The sequence below is a fragment of the Passer domesticus genome, chromosome 6 (genome assembly GCF_036417665.1).
Source record: "Passer domesticus isolate bPasDom1 chromosome 6, bPasDom1.hap1, whole genome shotgun sequence".
Taxonomy (NCBI): Eukaryota; Metazoa; Chordata; class Aves; order Passeriformes; family Passeridae; genus Passer; species Passer domesticus.
The window spans coordinates 31,831,823-31,852,547 of NC_087479.1; the positions used below are offsets into that span (position 1 = coordinate 31,831,823).

At 39.0% G+C, this 20,725-nt stretch overlaps 2 protein-coding genes across 5 annotated transcripts in view; one reads left to right on the top strand and one right to left on the bottom strand.

Moving 5' to 3' along the window:
- AVEN (apoptosis and caspase activation inhibitor) overlaps positions 1 to 19,359 on the bottom strand; it is an 85,594-nt gene extending 66,235 nt beyond the window's left edge. Inside the window, exon 1 of one of the 4 annotated variants that reach the window (XM_064424168.1) lies at positions 19,073 to 19,359. In XM_064424168.1, the coding sequence (XP_064280238.1) occupies positions 19,073 to 19,315 (243 nt within the window). In that variant the 5' untranslated portion in view covers positions 19,316 to 19,359. Of the gene's footprint in view, positions 1 to 13,363; positions 13,387 to 18,536; positions 18,555 to 18,640; positions 18,659 to 19,072 lie in introns of those variants that run through there. The other 3 variants (XM_064424172.1, XM_064424171.1, XM_064424170.1) reach the window with 3 other exon arrangements.
- Positions 1 to 20,725, top strand: part of CHRM5 (cholinergic receptor muscarinic 5) — a 47,913-nt gene that overhangs the window by 18,895 nt on the left and 8,293 nt on the right. The gene's annotated exons all lie outside the window — the stretch shown is intronic.

Genomic DNA, 20,725 nt, shown 5'->3' on the forward strand with positions numbered 1-20,725 from the left:
CTTAAACTCTTAAAATGTTCTAGGGTCAAAAGGAGAATTCATTGCAGAGTCAACTTAAAATACAAGCAAAACAGGCATTTGCCACAAGTACTCAACAGCTGTGGAAAACTCTCTATATATGCAGCTCTCCCAGAGCTTGGGTTTTAGCTGAAATGACTGTTGCTTCACAAAAAGAAAGATTTGCTTCCTGGAGGGAGGAGCACTCAACAGGCAACAGATTAAATCTGTCGCAATTACACAAACGCATTCCCAGGTGTCAAACAGATGACAAAAGGAAAAACATCCTGTGCATTCTCACTGGTTCTGTGCAATTTTGAGGTAAATTCTCTTTTCTTTCTATTCATCAGATAAATACACTAAAATGGCTGTTGTAGGCAAACAGTTGGTTATGTGAGCAAGTAGACGAAGTGACAACTACATTACTGGAAACTGAGGCAGAGCTATAATTTCCATACAAATAAAGCCAAATCCACCTACACCAGAAAATCAAACCAAACTTATTTCTTCCCTATTCTTCTCCTATGAAATGAATGATTTGCTATAATACAGCAAACCTAGTGAAATTCAGTTCCCAAAATAACTTGGAGCTGATACAATTCACAGGTCAAAGCAACAGTGCTACAAAGATAGATCAGTTTTGCACTTTAAGAAAAGATCAGAAACATCCTATGCATCCTAAGCAACTATGACATTATAGATAAGTACTTATCAACTTGTTTGAAGAATTCACTCCCTTAAGCTGTAAACATAAAAAAACCAGGAGTACCACTTCCATAGTTCAACAAACTTCCAGTTAACTAGTATGGATACAAACGTTTTCTCTAAAACCAGACTAAAATCTTTTTCACTTTTTGTTATTAGCAGTATATGCTACACTTGAAGGAAATTTCCCTTCTTAGAAATGAAATAGTTAACCTCAAGAAATAAATCACAAATTCTCAGGAGTATTAACAGCAGCTGTGCAACCTGGTTCCCCAAGTACTGTCCTGAGGCTTACTGTTAAAACAAATAAAAACCTGCTTCCATTTCCAATAAATATTCAGTGGAAAATCTTACATGATGCACCATCAACTACAAAACAAAACTGCAAACAATCACAATTGAATAGTCAACATTCAATCAATTTAAAGACATGTCAAAATTTTCAAATACGTTAAAAAACTTATCAGTGAAACTTCAGAAAATAGTTTGCTTCTAACATCTCACAAGACAGACACCAAGTAACAACTCCAGAAAGTCAGAAACATTACACCTTAATCACCCTTCTCTTACCTGCCTATTCAGCTACACCATATGCTACTAACATTGTCACCCAACCTTACCGAAAATGAGTCTTAATCAGTACAGAGCAAACATCTGTCCTATGTATAATGAAATAAACTACTCTCTTGCCACATTGTCAAATAGCAAAAAATACAAGCTGAAACAAATTCTAGAAGCCAACTCAGTTATAACCTTTAAAAAGTATTACTCACATAAGGAGAAAAACATAGGCCTTTAAGCTATCTACATGTTATTGCTCAGTGTTCTAACACAACTTGATACCACAGGAGGTATAGCATCTCTCTGCTGTGCCTCAGCTCGGACAGTAATGCATCACCATTTGCACATTTCATTGAAATTTTCAAAGTGTCCAAAGCATGCAAAAACCCAGCTGAACAAAACCAGGAAACCTTCAGACTATTTTGTATATCAGAAGAATTAAAAAAATGAGCCAAATATTCCACCTAAACACTATAGCACTCAAACAACAGTGAAACAGTGAAAGGGCCAAGCTCCCCTGCAGAGGAACTTGCACAAATTGTAGTCTTCTGCCAAGCAATACATTTTTATATTTATGAGAGCCTATGACTGCACTTTTCTTCTAAAGGAAAGCTAAGTGCATAGCACAAATGACCACAGTCTGCAGCCTAATGGAGGAAAAAAATACTTTAGTGCACTAATTTTACATATAGGCTTGGGGACAGTATGGTATTGAGAAAATATCGGAAAGTGGGCTTTGTGTTTGACTTCTCTGACAGATGAGAACATATTGATGCACGTGGTTCAGGAATGAAAAGTGTTTAAATGAAGTAAACATTGTTCTGAACAAGTAATTTCCCCTGGGGTCATCCTTCTGCACTTCCCTGGAAGCCAGAGTGGTTTGGATCAAAGTACACAATGGAGAAAGTGCAATAGTAACCTCTTGCATCCCGTTTAAATTACTCAACCACTATTCACAGTAAGTGCAATCAGTCCTGGCATGTTAAGTACATGTGTCCAAGCACTCAACAAGAATTGCTGAGCTCACAGCCCTTTTACAAAACAAAACTCAAAGTGCATTAGAAGTGAGGGCTTCCATTAAAACTTTCTAAAACTGTACTTACTACCCTTAGGAAGCCACAGGAGCTAGAGCTTATAGTCTTCTTCCTGTTCAATTCTGGTTATACTGCAGGAAAAAAATTAAAACTCTTAATCTTTGTCACTTAGAATATTCTACAGTAACAAATATCAGACGTTCAGCTTACCTTTCTTTGGGCCAACTGCTGTTGCCTATCATGTAGGTATTACACGTTATTAGATTTCTGTTCTTATTTATTTTGCAGCATTCCTCCCAGTTCTCTTCCCAATATGTCACTTTACAGTATGTAAACTTCATATGAGCTTTTTTATTAATCTCTTAGAAAGAGCATAGCTATTTGTCTTCACTTCCTTCCCAAATTATCTTTATAAAATCTTTAAAATTATATTGATCAAGTGCTAATTTTCCCCTTTGTTACTTAATCTCTGTATTACTGTTTTGAATATTACAGCCACAACATAGTCACATTTCCTTAATCTTTTCCATTCTTTATTAAGGACACTCACCTACAATACCCCAGACATCATATATACCCACTCAGAGCCACAATAAACAGCCACTGCCATACAGGGACTCCTGCATATTTATGGACACTCATAACCACTGTCTATTCCCCACATTTGCTGCTCTCACAAGCAACAGCACACATGAATTCCCTGAATAAACTTCTGTCGTGATTCCCTTTTCCCTTCATGGAAACTGCTGTACAGCTATGGTCAAGTGCAAGGACATTCAAGCTTATCTAGATGTCTCAATCCCATTTTCTCTTCTCATCAGGATAAAAGGGTAGCAAGACAAAATAAAAATATTCTCTGGGTTGAATCTTATCCAGACTATCATCTGCATCACGAATAAGCACATATATTTTTTTCTCATTTATATTTAGAATAAGGTGTATATGCAGAGATAATTAATCTTTTGGTCTTCATCCTAACTTTGGCAGCATCCGTTAAGGCCAAATTTTCACAGAAGGGACTTCTAAGTCAAAGGGTCAAAAAAATGTTTATAATTAAGCAGCAAAGTCATTCATGATCTCTACACCTTAAATTATTTCAATTGTCTGTATATGCAGGCTTGTGTGCACGGAAATTAGTAAGGCAGTTTGGCTGATATTGACTTCTAAGTGGTTCCTCTGGGCAGACAAAAATGGAAATGTTAAAGACTGCTACTCTTTAATGGTAGAGACATTCACTCTTTAATGACTTAAATTGCTCTTAGAAAGACACACTTCCTTTAAATTTCATAGTTCAAAGTTTTTGGTAGTGTAACCAAACAGGAGCAATGGGATCACACCAGGAATTGTCTTAGTACATTACAGATACAACACAGTCTCAAAAAGAATTCCTTTTTTAGCAACAGTGCTCATTACATGCACTTTATTTACATTTAAATACAAAAAAGGTACAGGAGAATTCCCTGACAGCTTAATTTATGTATTACTATGATTGATAGTCTAATACCTCATGATAGTTATATATAGCATAAAAATATTCAAAAGTTTTCTTATTTCATACATTTAACTAATTAAAACATATATATATATATATCTTTTTGTAAGTAATTACTTGACAAAGAAATGCATCATCTGGTTTATTGTGGCAGAAGTTTAACAGACTCTTTAAATAATGAACTGTATGGTATGCTAAAGAAAAACAGACTATATTCAGAACTATGGCAAATGGAAGCAGAACTTGCTGTTCAGCTGAACCAAAACTCCACCTCCTAAAATATTCTTTGTACTCTTTAAAGTTTTAACATGATCAAGCACCAGAGCTACAAGGTGTCCTGCATCTTTCTCACAAATCACTATTAACACTTCCACAAGCTAAAGCCATATTCTGTACAAATCTTATGCCTCACTGAATTGAAATGAGAACTATTAGGAGCTAAATATCTCAGATTCACTGAGACAAGGAAAAAGAAAAAGCCCCACAGGCAAACAGGTTGGTTATTTTGTTTGTAACTACTGATTTAAATGGCAGACCACCTTTTCTTTCAAAAACCTAGAAAAGAATCCTGATGCTCACTCTTCACTGCCCTCTCAGAAGTATCTCCATGACTTGCTAGTACATGATTAGCACATGTCCTTCGAATGAGAGCCTTACAGGGGCAAAATGAACCAATCTAATACACGCTGCTCAAATTTCATACTGTGGCTTTCAGAAACCCAGTTTGAAAACTGTTGACTTGTAGATAAATTAAACTTAATAACCATGCACTGTAGGTTAGCAAGACTTTGTTCTTGGCAAGGCCTGCCAAGTAATTATTTATTTCAGAAAGTGCATATTTGAAAGTGCTGCTCATTAGATACAGGATTTTCCGAACTACAAAGCCACTAGCTAAAATTTCACTCTACTGATTTAGATTTAAACTCCAAACTGAAGGATACTTGATGGGGTATGTTGTGAGAACAGTATCATAAATTCAGTATTCACTCTGCACTAACTGGAAAATTTGGTAGAATATCAACAAGTTGCATTAACTGCAGAAGTAGCCCTTTGCCTCTTTTCCCCAAGGCTGTCCCATGCTGTGAACAAAGAGTCTGTAGAAAGTTTGTCCAGCTGCTGTCTATAGATAATGAGACTTTTGATTTGCTAAACTTGCCAAGCTAATGCATTTCCACCAAGAGAAATTCAACTGTAATTTTTCATTAATTCAGTGGAAATGATTTTATGAAAGTTACTGGCAACTATGTAAACCCATCAAGCAATTTATACAAAATTATCATATGGACCTGCACAAAACCTGGCAGCTCTTCTACCTTCAAATTGCCAGTAACTTTAAAAAGATGATTTTTTGTCTTACGAACATCAGTCAAAAATATGAGTGCAAACATAAAGTAGGAGCATTTGTCTTGAGAGAAATAAAAGGTTTCAAGAAAAGCTTGCAAAGTACATTGCCAGAAAGTTTACAGTATTTTCAGTAAGATTACTGATTATTCCTATGTATAGGCTGTACTTGGCAAAAACTAGAAAGTTTATATATTGCATGCATATGGATCCACATATGTGCATGTTGCATGTCTTATTCCAAAATCAAGTAACACTTTGTATTCTGGAGCAGTAAAAGAAATCTTCTGGAGAAAGACAATTGTTTTTACCAAATCTGGTGTTCCTAAAAAGAAGTTTCCTAAGCTGCATTAGAGACTGACAATATCCTGAAACTATTTCAATTCTTATGTGTTAATATCACAGTATTATAGAGTAATCCAAACTGAAAGGAATTGCAAGAGGTCATCTTGTTCAACTGCCTACTCAAAAGAAGGTCAAAACTGAAATCAGACCATGTAGGTTGGGGCTTTGTCTACCCAGGGCTTGAAAACCTCCAACAGTCTACTTAATCCTTAGTATTTCATTTAGTTGTTTTATTCCAGCACTTCTAAAATTGTGAAAGCAGTTGTATTAACAGCTTTAACAAGAACTTGTAAAGAACACACATGAGGAGTTCTGTAACATCAAGAAAGCAAAATTTATTGAGGGGAAATATTCACCTCAACACTTAGATAAGTGGTATTTTAAAGGATATTGCTATTTTACTAGTTTTCGTGAGGCAATGGGTAAGAGAGCCTCTCTCAATAAACATATCTGTTATAAACTTTTACATGTTGAAAAGCTTGGTAGTTCTGCAAATGTATCAATGATGAAGTAAAAGCACAACAAATTATGGCAAAAGCTCAGTCAAAGCATCCACCTGCAGAAGAGAGAAAAATGTGATTTTAACTCACAGAGTTTATTTCATAAACTTGGAACAAAGTCTGCTCAAAAGAGCAAGGTTTGCAGAAGACCTTAGCTTTATTGACAAATCTAATGTTTATTTAACAACCCCTACGTCCACACAGCTTTAGAACAAGCCAACAAAAATCCAGCAACTGTACCAAGATCAAAAACAACAAGAAGAAGCTTCAGGGTTTTTCATGCTAGGAGAAGTACAGGACAAAGTTTCTCAACAGATCTATTTTTTGCCACAATGAAAACAGAAAAAAATAAACAACCCCCCAAAAAACCTCTCAAAACGTTTCTGCTCTGCTATATTACATATAAAAGGAAACCTTCAAAGTTTACATTTTAATAACAACAAAACAATCACCTACCTTTAAATTCAAAAATATTTGATAAGAGATTGTAACAAGTTAAAAGTTTAGGGCTTTTTAAAATGCACCCATTTTGTAAAGAAAGCACACAGTAAAACATAATAGAAATAGCTTAGTGATATTCACCCACACTGTTCTATTTTCAATTGTCACAGCACTAAAGAAAAAATTCTGAAAGACACCAAACAGAACAGGATTGTTTGAAATGGTATCCCTAAACTGATGGAAACCTAATCAATAGTTTCCTTCTCTCTTCTACTTCTAAACTTCTGCCAGCTTCAGTTCCTCTGTCAGTTCACAGCAGAATCAGACAAGCACAAATAATGGTTAGATAGGCTGGAAGCATGCCATGAAGCATGGGAACTGGGAAGCAGGTCCTTCCTTCATATCTGGCACCAGTTATCTGCTAGATTGACTAAGCGTACTCATAAGCCACATCCTTGGTTTTAATTTCCTGCAGTGTGAAACTCCTTTTTCTAAACTAAGTGTTGTTTTCTCTTCCCATTAAAGACTTACAGATTCTCCACTACCATTCCTACTCACATAATACACGTGGACACAGAGGTGTCCTTTGTCAAAGTCATACAGTTTTAGAAAAATCCTTTGCTACCAATATTTATGTTGCTTGATAAAATTTTTAACGTAAACTTCAGAACATTTGCGATTCGTGACTGCTTTTAGACTCCGTCTTCAGTTAAGGTTCTAAAGCAGTCATTCAGATGTGTAAGGCATCATTTTACAGGTTCTACAAACAAGTACAGGTATTTGGTTCACAGTGGGAAATTCTATCCTGATTTTAAATTAAAGCTGCCAACAACTGTCACTTTTTCAGATCAACCACCACACAGTAATAGCTTATTCCAAACATATAAATATTTACATAATGAAAACAAAAGCTGCAAAAGGAGACACTCTACCAACTTGATACCCTATAAAGATCCTGTATAAGCATTTTGTTTTCCTCACCCCTTTCACTACATCTGCAACATTGGCAGTAGCATAGCTGCTACATTTTTCATCTTTCAATACTAATGTATTGCCATTTCATAAATATAATTTCACATGCTACCAAAAAAGCTCACATCTTTATTACCCCTCTCTCAACAAACTAGCAGACCCAGCCATTATGCATTTTGTAAATTGAGTTGCATTATTACATTTAAGGCATGGCATGTTGAAGCACTAAAACTTCAGTTACAAATAGCCTGATTTGACAATATTTTCAGTATGGGGAGTGAAAAAGGGGTACTTTTTAGAACCAACAGAGAGTCACACAGTAAATCAATGAAGAGTAAGTTATTACAGACGCTAAGACAAAAAAGCAGTTTGTCTGATATGCAAACAAAATACATCATTATAACCCAGAATGCAAAATCCCATATCAAGAAACAAACAAGCAGGACAGCTATATTGAATTCGATCAATTATAAAAATAATTGAGTCATGCTAAACAAAATAACCATGTATTACAGCAATGCTACATCAAAAAGCTGCTATCCTTGACTCACAGACTTTTAAACAACATTTCCAAGACCAATACTACAATGACTTTCTTTCTCTATATAGTAGAAAATCAGAAAAGAGAGCAGAGAGCACTAACTCCCTACCTGACAGACACCAAAACCTTTCTTCTTCCTTGTGTTTTAAATTACATGAGAAATGTATAGACTGATCCATTTTCTTAGGTATCTGCAAACTAGCCAACTCAATGATACAAGGAAAGGAGAAATTAATGAAATAGTAATTCATCAAGGTTATGAATTTAAGAGACTGTAATCCCTACCTCACAGTCAAGGCAGGATCTCCCTGACAGAATACCCAAGTGGTGGAAAAAAAAGCAGCTACTTCCACCCTCCATTATCAACTTTTCTTGCACAAGTCAGTAGCACCTTTCCTAGAACAAACTCAGCTGAAAAAGAACTGATCATCTGGAGTTCTCTCAGGCATTGTGCAAGGTGTTGTCCCATAATGTAGCAAATTACAGTCCAATGTGATTTGTGGTGGGTTTGCCTTTGAAAGTGATAGACTTGTGTTGAATCCACATGCACGGTAATTTAAAACACAGCTGTATTATGCACAATGCGTCTCTACAACACTGGCCAAAGCAAAAGGCAGCTACACACCACACACCCCATTTTCAAGCTCTTTCAGTAGGATACCTCAAAGACGGTAAAAGCAGCAGTATCCCAGAGCATGTTCTCCAACTCCTCTACCACAGTATGAGAATTAATGATAAGTGTGTTTGGAGACTCTGTCTATACACCAATGATAAAAGGTGTAGAGACATCACACTGTCTTTACTCAGGTTAGTCAGAAGCAGAATTATTTATTATCAAGGTGTGGATTGCACTTAGCCTCAAAGCACAGCATTTTGGACAGAAACAACATTTTCTCCAACAAAAATAGTTCTGCTTGTCCTGCAGTGAACTGAGAATAGATGGGGACTGTGGCAAAAGAGAGGGGAATGCCAAAACAAAGTACCTCAAAGAGACGTGTAAATAAATACAATCCATATTTCTTCAGCTATTGCACAACAACAGCATATTATCCAGAAAGTAGAAATAAATTCAATTCCCTTTTCTGCACAAATGCATCCCAAGTTGCACCTCCCACTTCCCATGAGAATACAGTGGTTTTACACACTCTGGAGTGGGAGATCTAGCCTGTTTCCTCAGCCAGGTCTCTTTTACTTTGTACAGCACGTGGACAATCCCAGTAGGACTCGAGAAAACTGCTGGCCTGCGTGTCCTGCAGATGCACAATCACCACAACTATAAAAAAAAAAAAAAAAAAAAAAAAAAAAAAAAAAAAAAAAAAAAAAAAAAAAACCAAAAAAAAAACACCACCAAAACCAAAAACCAAAAAAAAACCAAACAAACAAAAAAAACCCAAACAAAACAAACACCAAGAATATGACACTTAATGTCAGTCTTTCATTCCTACTCTCTTCATGACAATATCATGTTTGTAAATAAAGTATAAAGGGTCTGAAAAAAATTGAGGGAAATGGAGGGAATTGAGGAAAATTCAGATCAAAAATTATTTCAAGTTCATTGGCAGGTCACTTAGGTAAGAAGCAAAAAAAAGCTTCACTGCACTTTGTATTTGAAACTGGGAAGAGAACAGATCGCAGATTGAACTTTTTTTCACATCCTCAAACCCTTAGCCTCAGTAGTTATTGCAGACTGAAACTTTTTCCTTGTGTACTCTCTCTATCCAACACCAGCTCTGTGTCCCCTGCCTGCCTTTCTACCAGAGAATGTCAGCAGTAATGGCTCTGTAACATTACCCACAACTGTTTCTAATGTAAACTGACACACACAAGCATGATTTTGCTATATATTTTGAGAGAGTTGAAAATAATACGTTACCTTATTAAGAGAGGTTTTTTTCTGTATCATAACTAGTATTTTCTGGGGCTAACAAAGAATACAATAAGGCAAGAAAATAAACAAAAACTGATAAGGTCATCAGTCTGTTTTGCTGTCTCACTGAAAATAATTAAACCACTTTTCATTATACTTCTTCCTTCAGGGTTTCATGTAATTTAAATAAGATTTTTTCCCCTTTCAATTATTCAACAGAAAACAAGCATTTGTAAGTGTCATTTAATTGCAATTCGTGGCAGCTCGCTTCAACAAGTCAGTAAAGATACTTGCAAATCCTTTGGTTTTTATGCATTATGTTTTCCAGGCTACACCTGATGAAATGCAAAGACAAAACAAAAATCTTAATATTAAATGTTTTGTGTATTGAACTTTCTAATTTGTCAACAGTATTAATTAAATTGTATTGTTGAACATTCAAACTATTCAATCATTACAGTGACACCAGAGTAAGCTAAAAATTATTTCTATAAAAGTATTAATGGAGATGAGGTGGCACATATGTTTGTACGTTCAGTCTTTTCATTTTGACATAGTGACCTATTGATGAATTGAAGTGAGCCTTCAGTGATTTTTCAGTGTTGCCTCTGAGAAACAGAAACAATTTACTTTCTTATTGTTCACCTAGGTATCAGAACTCTTCCAGTACAGATTCAAGTGTCTACCATAAACATTTTTTAACCTTGAGAGACAAAGAAAAATGCTAAAGCTTTTTTTTTTTTCCCTTTAGACTGAGGAAGGAAGAGCCTTGACTCAAAGGTTCTTTTTTGAAAAGAAAAAAAATATCCCCACAAAGAGTAATCCTCTTCACTAGTTTGCTCTATTGGTGACCTTTAGAGAGATCTACCAAAGCTGAAGAGAAGCTTAATTAGCAGAAAGGGCAGCTGAAAGAACAAGTAGCATGAAGAAAAAAGCTTCTAGTCTTTATTGTACGGGATGAGAATTTTTGAAAGAGGGATGAAATATTAAGACTAGTTCATAAATGTTGGATAGTGGAACCCAGCACTCTGAGTTAGCCAAAGATAGAATTAGCCAAGAGAGATATCAGATTCTGAAACCAATGTTTTGCCTAACAGGAATGATGCTCCAGTTAAAGGCAAAAACATCTGATCAAGTACACAAAAACAAGACTTGTTCTTGAAGTTTCTATATAAAATTGCTACAGCTTCAACAGTCACAAAGTATGGTTCTAGAAACTTCCTTAATGACTTTATTAAAAAATATTTAAAATCTGTTATGAGTAATTCAAACAGATTAGTCATGTGACTATAACCTGATATAACCAAAGATTCCTCTCTGAAAGCATCACTGCAGCTGCAGAATACCAGTATGAAATATCAGAAAAAAAAAAGTCTAGATCCTGAAAAATTCTTATGAACAAACCTATTTACAGCTGAAGAAAAGAGCATGACTCATATCTAGTAACATCTGTCAAAAGCCTAACATTAAACAAGACTCAAGCAATTCTACACAAACAGAACAAAACTGATCAAGTGTTAGTGGAAAACTCCACTTCTGTGTATTGCATCTCCATGTTTATTTTGTCACTATCAGCCTCTTGAGATGCTCAGTGTTGCAATGTTGTTTCATATTTGAATCACCATTAAGAAACTGTTTCATAACTATACCAGAGTGGTATAATACCATGGATGTTTTCAAATATCTGCCACTGCATTCACTCAAAAAACAACCTCTGTTATTTTTATATCAAATTTGAATGCAACTTACTGCAGACATTTTAGAAACCACCATTCAAACCTCTGACATCCCTTCCTCATACACCTCCTGCCTTTTTTGGAAGAGGGTGGAAGGAGAAATCCTGTGAAAGGTATTTTTTTTAAATAGCCTTAAAGAATATGCTTCCCTAAATCCAACATGCAACTTGAAATAGTAGTGAAGAATCAATGTCCAAGGCCCCAGTGCCGCAACACCACATTTAAAACCCCAAGATGTTAAAATCTAATTTTATTTTGCTATTGGTCTGGAGTACAATTCTGAACAATAAGAGTTACCACACAATGATGCTCCTAGACCATGAAGTTAACACCACTGTGAAGAAGCTTTAAAAGTCATTTAGAACTTTCTGAGAGTGCAAACATATCCAAATTACCAACAACGACTGGGCTGTACCTGCTGGGATGCACTATAAACCCATCAGTTTATGTGCCCATCATATCCTTACATGCTAAGTTCACACTGCTGAGCCCACTTAGAGCAGTAACTACAGGAGAACTCTGCAGTCAGTTTGCAGTGGGGAGATACAGACAGTGTTCAGCTGTCTGGATAACTGGTGGACAGCTTCAACTCTGACTCCATCAGGAGTGAAATCACACTTGAGTCCACTAATATTACACCCAAGTGTAACCTGCAAGGCGAATTTGCATCAAAACGTCATCCTTGACAGTGATTCAAACTAAGAGCCACACCAAAATCACTGAAGGAACTTTTTCTCATTAGCGCAATTATTTTTTTTTAAAATTTTGTCTCTACAAAAACATTTTACTCTGAGACAATAATCCTTTAACATCATTGCTAACAATTTGGCTGAAGTGGAAGAAAAAGATATACTGAGGATGGGATCATTTGCACTTCTGTTACTTCCATGGGCATGCCACCTTTTGTTACAAATTAACAGGAACATAATACACCAGCAAAGTCAACAAAGCAGCATGATGGGAATAATGCAGTCTTAAACAGGACACTGGAGAAGAAAACTAAGGAGGGGGAAAAAAAAAACCAAATCAACAACCAAAACAAATCCAAAAAAACAACCAAGCAAGCAAAACCCCCTAGTTTGTAAGGCAATCAGAAAAAACTCAAGGCCTCACAACAGGTCAGTGAAAGAGCCTGGGAAGAACTGTAGGGCAGCATCACCACTCTGTTCCTACAAGACAAAGACCCCAGCTATTTCAGGGTTAAGGAGAGAGACCGTACAGTCTCTAATGTAGAACTATCCTCTGGGAAAAGAAAAACAGGAATAGAAACAAGACCTTAAGGCAAGGTTCTTACACACTCCAGCAGATTTATGGTTTTACAGCAGCATATTATAGTGTCTACCTGTAGAGGAGTTGAAGACTTATTTTCAAAAATAAAACAAAACAGAAAAACCTCAACCCTGCCTGCCTCCCCCCCCCCCCCCCGACTCCCTACACACACATAACACAGAGGAATTGCATACAGGAAAGAATAAATGGGAAATATATGGACTCCCCTCTATGCCTTACCATAGAACACTGAATCACACAGGCTTGAAATCCTGTGTGAAATCCTTTAAGAAATATTCTGCCATACTTTTTTTAAGTCTCTAAATCACTACTGAATCAATCATTACCATTTGTTAAATTCTTTTTTTAATACAGTGACACCTTCTGACTGCTACAAAAGACTGTGCAGCAGTATTAGACTGGCTGGAAATTCAAAACAGGGCTCCTGAAATTCCCCAGTTTCTTTTGTGAGGAAAAGCAGCAGCAGCACTGCATGGCACAGCTTTTTAAACAAATTCATCAAATTCTACAAATTTGTTGACTTTTCAGCAGAAATACTTACCATCTCTCACCTGATGTACCCAAACAATCTCCTGTATTGTGCTATCTGGCATCTCAAACACTCATCCCAGTAGCACAAGATTTTTAGCTCAGATTTACAAAGTGTACCCTGCCTACAAATAACTTTCACAGCTGTGTTTCAAAGACCCAGGGGCAAGTCCTAATAACTCACACGTACGTGCTGTACGTTCAGAACACATCACCCTGAGATGAGAAGAGCATTCCAACCCCATGATGTGCACACATCCTGCCTCCTCACCAAGTAATTCCGGCCCAGCACGGGAGGCACCAGCCCAAGGGGCGGGCTGCCTGCACCACCTACCGGCACCTTCCAGCACGGCTTCATCCCCGCATGGATGCACGCATGGATGCACGCATGGATGCACGCATGGATGCACGCATGGATGCACGCATGGATGCATGCTTGCATTCTTAGCCTGCGGAGTTTCAGTTCTTCCCGAAATTCTAAAATCTTCAGGATTTAATCTTCGAGAAGTTCTTCTCCATTATTCAAATAAATACCATTTTATATATTTTCTCTGAATAAAATCCACACCATTTTATAGGATAATTAAATCTAAATAAGATTATGATTGAAAGCTGTGTTTCACACAATTAATCAAATATGCAGGCAGTAAAGTTACTTCTTTAAGCTAGAAATATTTTGGACAACCTGTTACCAAAAAGCTACCAAATTACTACCCCAGAGGCTTGAGAGTAGAAAAGAGAAACAAAAGCATTTAAGCATGCAAGGACAGAATTGCAGAGCCATCTAAAATATTAAAGAAAACCCTCAAGCCCTCTCCAAGGAAGTTACAGAAAGAGTCAGACATGAAGCTGCACTGCAGCAATGATATTCATCTGTGTAACAGGATGCTTTCAATACAAATATCTTGTTATATCAGCAGGAAAGTTGGTAAAATATGGTGAATGAATAACAATAAATATCACTAAACCATTCCACACTAAATAATTAGGGACTATTATGAAACTCTGGAGTCCCACTCTAAAAACCAGGTTCCTCTATTGTCTAGAAACCAAAAAGAATAAATTAACTTTGGATGTATAAAAAGCATTTTTGCTTTTCCATTGCACAGATAGCCTTGAAAAAATAAAAGAAAAATAAACAGAACTGTGATAAGTGGTTCCACAGCAGGTCTACTGAGTAGACTCAGTAACCTTCACCATACATATTTTTCTGTCCTGATTCCCATGTACTTGCTACACAAGCTATCTAATCTTTCAGTCACAAATTTTATTCTCAAGGCCCCAATTAAACCTCTTCCTTTTTAATAATGTTTTTCTTCTTGTCCTGCCTAAAATGGATCTCTTTGCAGCAACCCTTCTACTTTATGGAACATTGCTAACCAGGCCTGTCCAAAGTGTCCTCTTTGCCAGATTAAAAATATTGAAATAAATACACAAAAAATAAAAAGACAAAGAACCAGGTTCTTCAGCCTTTTCTCCTCAGTCACGTCCTTTTTACATATTTCTTCATTCCTTCCTTCTGAACTTTCCCCAGCTAGTCCCAGTCTTGCAAAAATAGAACTAGCTCTTCAATGTAATGGCATCACTAATTGATACCCTCTCATCCATTAAGCTGACAGTCCTCTTCTATAAAACTGTACCTTAATCAGTCACACACTGCTACAGATTTTTCCTATGTAGATGTGGTTGTATTATATCTGACCTTGAATCACACCCAAATGAAGGCTGTTTCTTCCATTTGTTGAGACTGTGTTCTGTGCCCCACCGTCCTGCCAATTTGGCACTGTCTGCAAATATTAACACTGTATATTTTAATCCTTCCCTGCCGGAATTATTAATAGAGAACTGAACATGAGTAGATATAGAATGAAGCCTTGCAGAATCCCATTTAACAAACACCAGTTTGACACTGAACTATCACAGTAGAGAAACTTCTGAGAAGGGAAGCTCTTCACACCGCATTAGCAATTAAGTACAACTCACAAACTGATGTACATTAATCTAAATAAGATTTTCTTGTTGCTTTTGAGAACATTAACACAAAATGTCAGAAGATTTGTTGTCTTCAAGATCCAGAAATATATTCTTCTATCTGCACAAGTTCTGCCACAGTGTTCTAAAGGAAATCAAGTCTATCTGTATTTGTTACTTTTGTCACTGTGCCTTTCAATTGCTTTTTGCAGTTGCTGAGATGGTAAATGGTTAGCTCATACTAATTAGGAAAATTTATCTGATGCTGACAGCATTAGATGTTCTCTTAGACCACTTCTACATGTGCATGGAATACAAGAATGACGATAAAATAAATACTAAATTAAGACAATGCCATCTTGAAACTAACCACACATGAGAAAGACTGCACTAAAATCCATCTGTTAACATTCATTTGTGAACAATAAAATTACTGCAACACTACCCAAAGCCAGGAAAGGAATACTGAAACAGACGTGCCAATTCCAACTGCACTGGAGTAGTAGCATGCATCACATACACACTCAGTGTATCATGGGGAAGTTAAAAGAATACTTTGTGAATTGCAAATGTAATAAACTTAAAGGACAAAAGAAAATCTCCTTAAACCACTACCAACCCTCAAAAAAATGTGGTCAAGGACCATCAAAATAAAACCCAGCCTCATATCCACAATTTCAGAAAATTGTTTCTACTTTAATATACTGTATCTCTTAAAGAGAGCAATATTAAACTTCTGACAGTACATAAAACATGAATTCTGAGTTAGACTAAAAGTGGGAGATAATATTGGACCAATGTTAATTTACTTTAAGCATTATAATGCCACATTTCACTAAAACTGAGAAATTTCAAATATGTTTTATTTATTTAATACAGCATAGATGAACTAAAGCAGACTGAAACAATGGAAAATTATTCAAGATGAAAGATCTACAAAGAAATCTGCCATTTGGTAAACCAGCTGGACTTAATTAGGCATTCATTTTTGAAGGGAGGACACAAAATCTTCAGTAATCAAGCCAGTTAAATCAACATGCACACTAGTTACAAAAAGACATAACAAGTGGAAGATCCTCTTCCCTCTTCAAAAGGAATAAGAACAGTTTTCCTCAAAGTTTCTAAAGCAATTTATTTGAGAGAGGCAGCATATTGTTTCGAAAGTAGAGCTGGGAATTTACTCAGAGAGCCACCTTCTGAAGAGCTGACAGAAATCACGAAGCTTTCTTCTCTAAGATTCTGCATCTTAGAGAAGATGCATCTACCATGCAGGGCATGAATACAAACACAACACCTTATCTCCTTCTCCCTTAGCACATGAGGAGGGGAGAACTGACTTAGCAATTTCTGGGTCTTCCCAGGCTTTGCAAATAACACAGCTAATCACCCATGACTAAAACCAAAGAATTACAAGACCCTTGCAGCAGCATAAAGCACACAGTGCCCAGTCGTCTTTTGCCCTACAAAACTGCCAAATGAATGTGCCACCATGACACTTTCTTCTCCCTCTTGTATAGGTCAGAAATAATGCCCTCCTGTAGCTTCAAATGCAAGCTTAGGAGCCATTAAATTAAAACATCCAAAACACAACATTTTAAGCCAGTGCTTTTATGTGAATGCAATTGACTAAGAAATATCACTGCCAAAATATTACACAATTTAATGGCAATTTCGACTTCACTTAAAAAAAAATTCTGAGAAGATCCAGCACCTCAGCACACAGTAAGGAAAGGGAATATGGTAAAACCATCACATGCCCTGCCTTATTACCTGACTTCCTAGTTTTGCAACTCACACATCACCACTTCAGAAGATTTGCTCCCTGTTGCTGAGAAAGCAGGGTCTTGTCTCACACAAAATGCTTACTTTGGGCCAAGCATCCTATCACTGAGGTGGTGCACTCTTGTAATACAAGTCACTCTGCTGAGCACAGAGCACATTAAAGAGCTGGGATTAAAAGGGGGCAATTCTCTGTCAGATAAACGCTGGCTACACTGATGGAAGGAGGAGGCTCTCTCTGCTCCAGAAATGGTGAATTATGAGATTGGCTCAGAGGTAGCACTAAAATTCAGCAGCTGCAGGCTGGCACAGCTGTTGATGCTGTGGCTGGATTGCTGGAAGCCAGTCCCATCCAAGCTGCTAAACACAAAATTTGTGGCAGGTGTGCTAAGAGACCATACAGTGCCTAACGTCAAAACCCTCCAGTGCAGGAAGAACAATTACATAACAATCTTTAGCAGAGTTCTCAGAAAATCTTAGCTGTTGCTTCACTTTCAAAGTCCCAAATCATAATAGCCTTAGCCAAAAATAAAATCACTGTGCTAGGCTAAGAGAAAGAGCATATCCAAGTCAATAACAAAGTGAGCAGTAGCAAAACATATTTTAATGTGTCCCAAAATAAAAATTTTAAATTGCAGGGTTGAATAACTTGGGAAAAAATCAGTCCAGGATAGAAATTTCCCCAGCTAATACACAGAGGTGCTGAATTTCCCCTGCATGCTCCTGCAGCTTATGAGGGAACACTGTTGTTTTATATCCAGGATCTAAACCATCCCCAAACATCAGTGTGAATTCAACAATTTATATTGCTTACATGTGAAAGCACTGACCAGCATTCCAAGTAACTGTACCAATCGAGCCATAACTTTCATCTCCCAAAACATGAGTGCCATGTATCTAAATACAATAACAAAATTAATATTTTCTATTTTTATATCCACTAGCAAGCATGGGAGTTCTAATACAGATAAAACACCGGCTGGGTTCAATTGAAGCCATGGCATCATAAAAGTCAAAGTGAATCTAATCAACATGATGCTGGAATTGGGGTAGCATCTGGTCCATCTACATTAGGACTCCCAGTGCTGCCAACACCAATTAGCATTAGGTCATCATTGTAATCTCTTTGCCAATCCAGGGACATGGTTTCCATGTTGCAACAATGCTAACAGAAGCAAAACAATCTGAATTAAGTAGTCAAAGCATTTTTTATGGGAACTCTTTTTAAAGGCAGTGTTGACCTCATACCATGGTGAGGTAGATAATACCTCCACAGGAAATTTCCTGTGTAATTGTGGTACACAATGGTATGTCTGTGCTATTTTAATCTGCTAGAACATTTTGTAGTGGGTTGATGCACAACTATCAATTTCTATTAATGACAAATGATACCCAGTGAATCGCAGATACCCATTATGTAAGGTGTGCTCTGTTACCATGTGCTCACTGCGAGTACCACAGGCTGACCAGACACACGCTCATTTCAACTTCTGATCACAGAACCGTTAAGGCTGGAAAATGGAAACGGCTCGAGTCTAACCATTAAAACATCTCAAATGTTCCAAAACTGCTCAACAATTCTCCATCTCAATCTGCAAACTGAGGAGGCATTTCTTCAGACACATTTTTCAAACAAGACTTCTATCTTTTTAGCGCAAAATTATACACGTATTTCGGCAAGAAAAGCGCTGTGTGATGCCGCACCAGAGTGCGCAGGCTGAGCTGCCGCAGAGCAGGAAGAGGGCACAGGGATGCTGCAATGACCGAGCTGTCCCGGGCGGTCCCGCCAGCAGCCCCAACCCGCCCCGCAGGCTGGGGCACAGCTGCCAGCCTGGCTCCACCTCGGGAAGGGGAGGAGCAGGAGAGAGGAGGGGAGGAGAGAGGGAGAGGGTTGTGCCCCCAGCCCAAGGGCCCCGCACGCTCAGCTCCGCCTCCCCGGCTGCCGCGGAGGGCGGGCTCTGGTGCCGCTTACCCGCCGGTGCTGCTGGCTGCTGGGCGATGGCGCTGCCCCGCGACCTCGGGGCTCTCGCCTGCCCCGTCCCCCGCCTCCTCGGTGCCCGTAAGCGCCGCCTCTTCCCCGGCCCCCACCTCCTCCGCGGCCGTGGCTGTCCCCGCCGCCTCCTTCTGTCGCCGCGTCGGGCGCGCCGCAGGGGCGCCGCCGGCCGTGCCGGGCCCCTTCCCTGCGGGGCCGGCTGCCGCCCCGCTCCGCCTGCATGGCCGGGCTCGCCTGCCACGGGCCGCCGGGCCGCGCCCGTCCCGCCCACTGCCGGAAAGGGCCGCTGCCGGGCCCGGGGAAATGGCGGCGGAGCGGCCTCGGCAGCGCCCCCCGCGGGCGGCCGGCGCGCGGGCAGCCCCGGGCCGGGCCTGGGCCGCACCTCCTGCCGGGACCAGCGAGCGAGGAGGGCAAAATCGCATCCGCGTGTGTGAATAAAACCAGAAAAACCATGTGTTTGGTGCTTAGAAAATACAGCCCTTAGCTAAAACCAGATTAATTGTGGAATTGTGTAGGTTGGAAAATATTTTGGGTAACATTCAGTACAACTGTTAACCCTGCATTGCCACTTCCATCACCAAAGGATGTTCATAAGCCCCACATTTGCACATCTTTTAAATACCAGGGAAGGTGATTCTGTTGTTTCCCTGGGCAGCTGTTCCAATGCCTAGCCACCCTCTTGGTGAAGAAATTTACAAATTTACTTAATACCCAATGTAAACGTTCTCGGGTGCAGCTTGAGGCTGTTTCATCTTGTCACCCGGGAGAAGAGAACAATCTTCACCTCACTGCCGCTCCTTTGAGGCTGTTGTAGGGAGTGATGAGGTCTCCCGGAGCCGCCTTTTCTCCAGACTGACCAAACACATCTCCCTCAGCTGCTCCTCACAGGACGTGCTCCAGACCCTTCCCCAGCTCCGCTGCCCTTCTCTGGAGCCATCCCAGCTTGAGGTGTGGCCGCACCAGTGCCAAGCACTAGGCAGGCAGTGATCACTGCCACACTATTGCTGATACCAGGATGCCATCGGCCTTTCTGGCCACCTGGGCACACTGCTGGCTCATGTTAGCTGCTGTCAACCAGCACCTCCAGCACCTTTTCCACTAGGCAGCTTTCCAGCCCCAGCCTCTAGAGCTGCATGGCAGTGTGGTGACCCAAGTGCAGAACCTTTGCTTTCTGTAGCAAATGGAAAAAGCAACTGAGCCCAGGCTGAAAGGGTGTTCAGCAGATGGCTGCACTACAAGAACCACATGAGTTGGCTCTACAGCGTCTTGAGGAACATCCTCCTCTCAGGACACAGAGCAGAGACACAAGAACAGCTTTGTGCCATAGTGCTAGGCTGGTTTGTCATGCTATTCTTAAACTAAGCAGCCACTCATGCTGTTCTTGGGGAAGTTCACCAGTTTCCTAACACCAGCTAGCCTGATCCCTCTTGAACACACAGGCTGTCATTTGACAACACATTAAAACATCAATCTGGTTTTGAAGGGTTTTTAAGCCCAGGATTAATTCCAGCAAAGTGTGATCAAACCTCCTATTTTGTGAAATCATGGGCTGTACTGTAGCTGCACAACTACCTGTGTTGTGGGCTGCTGAGTTCCGGGGCACAGTGGGCAGCAAATCCGTAAATTAGCTTA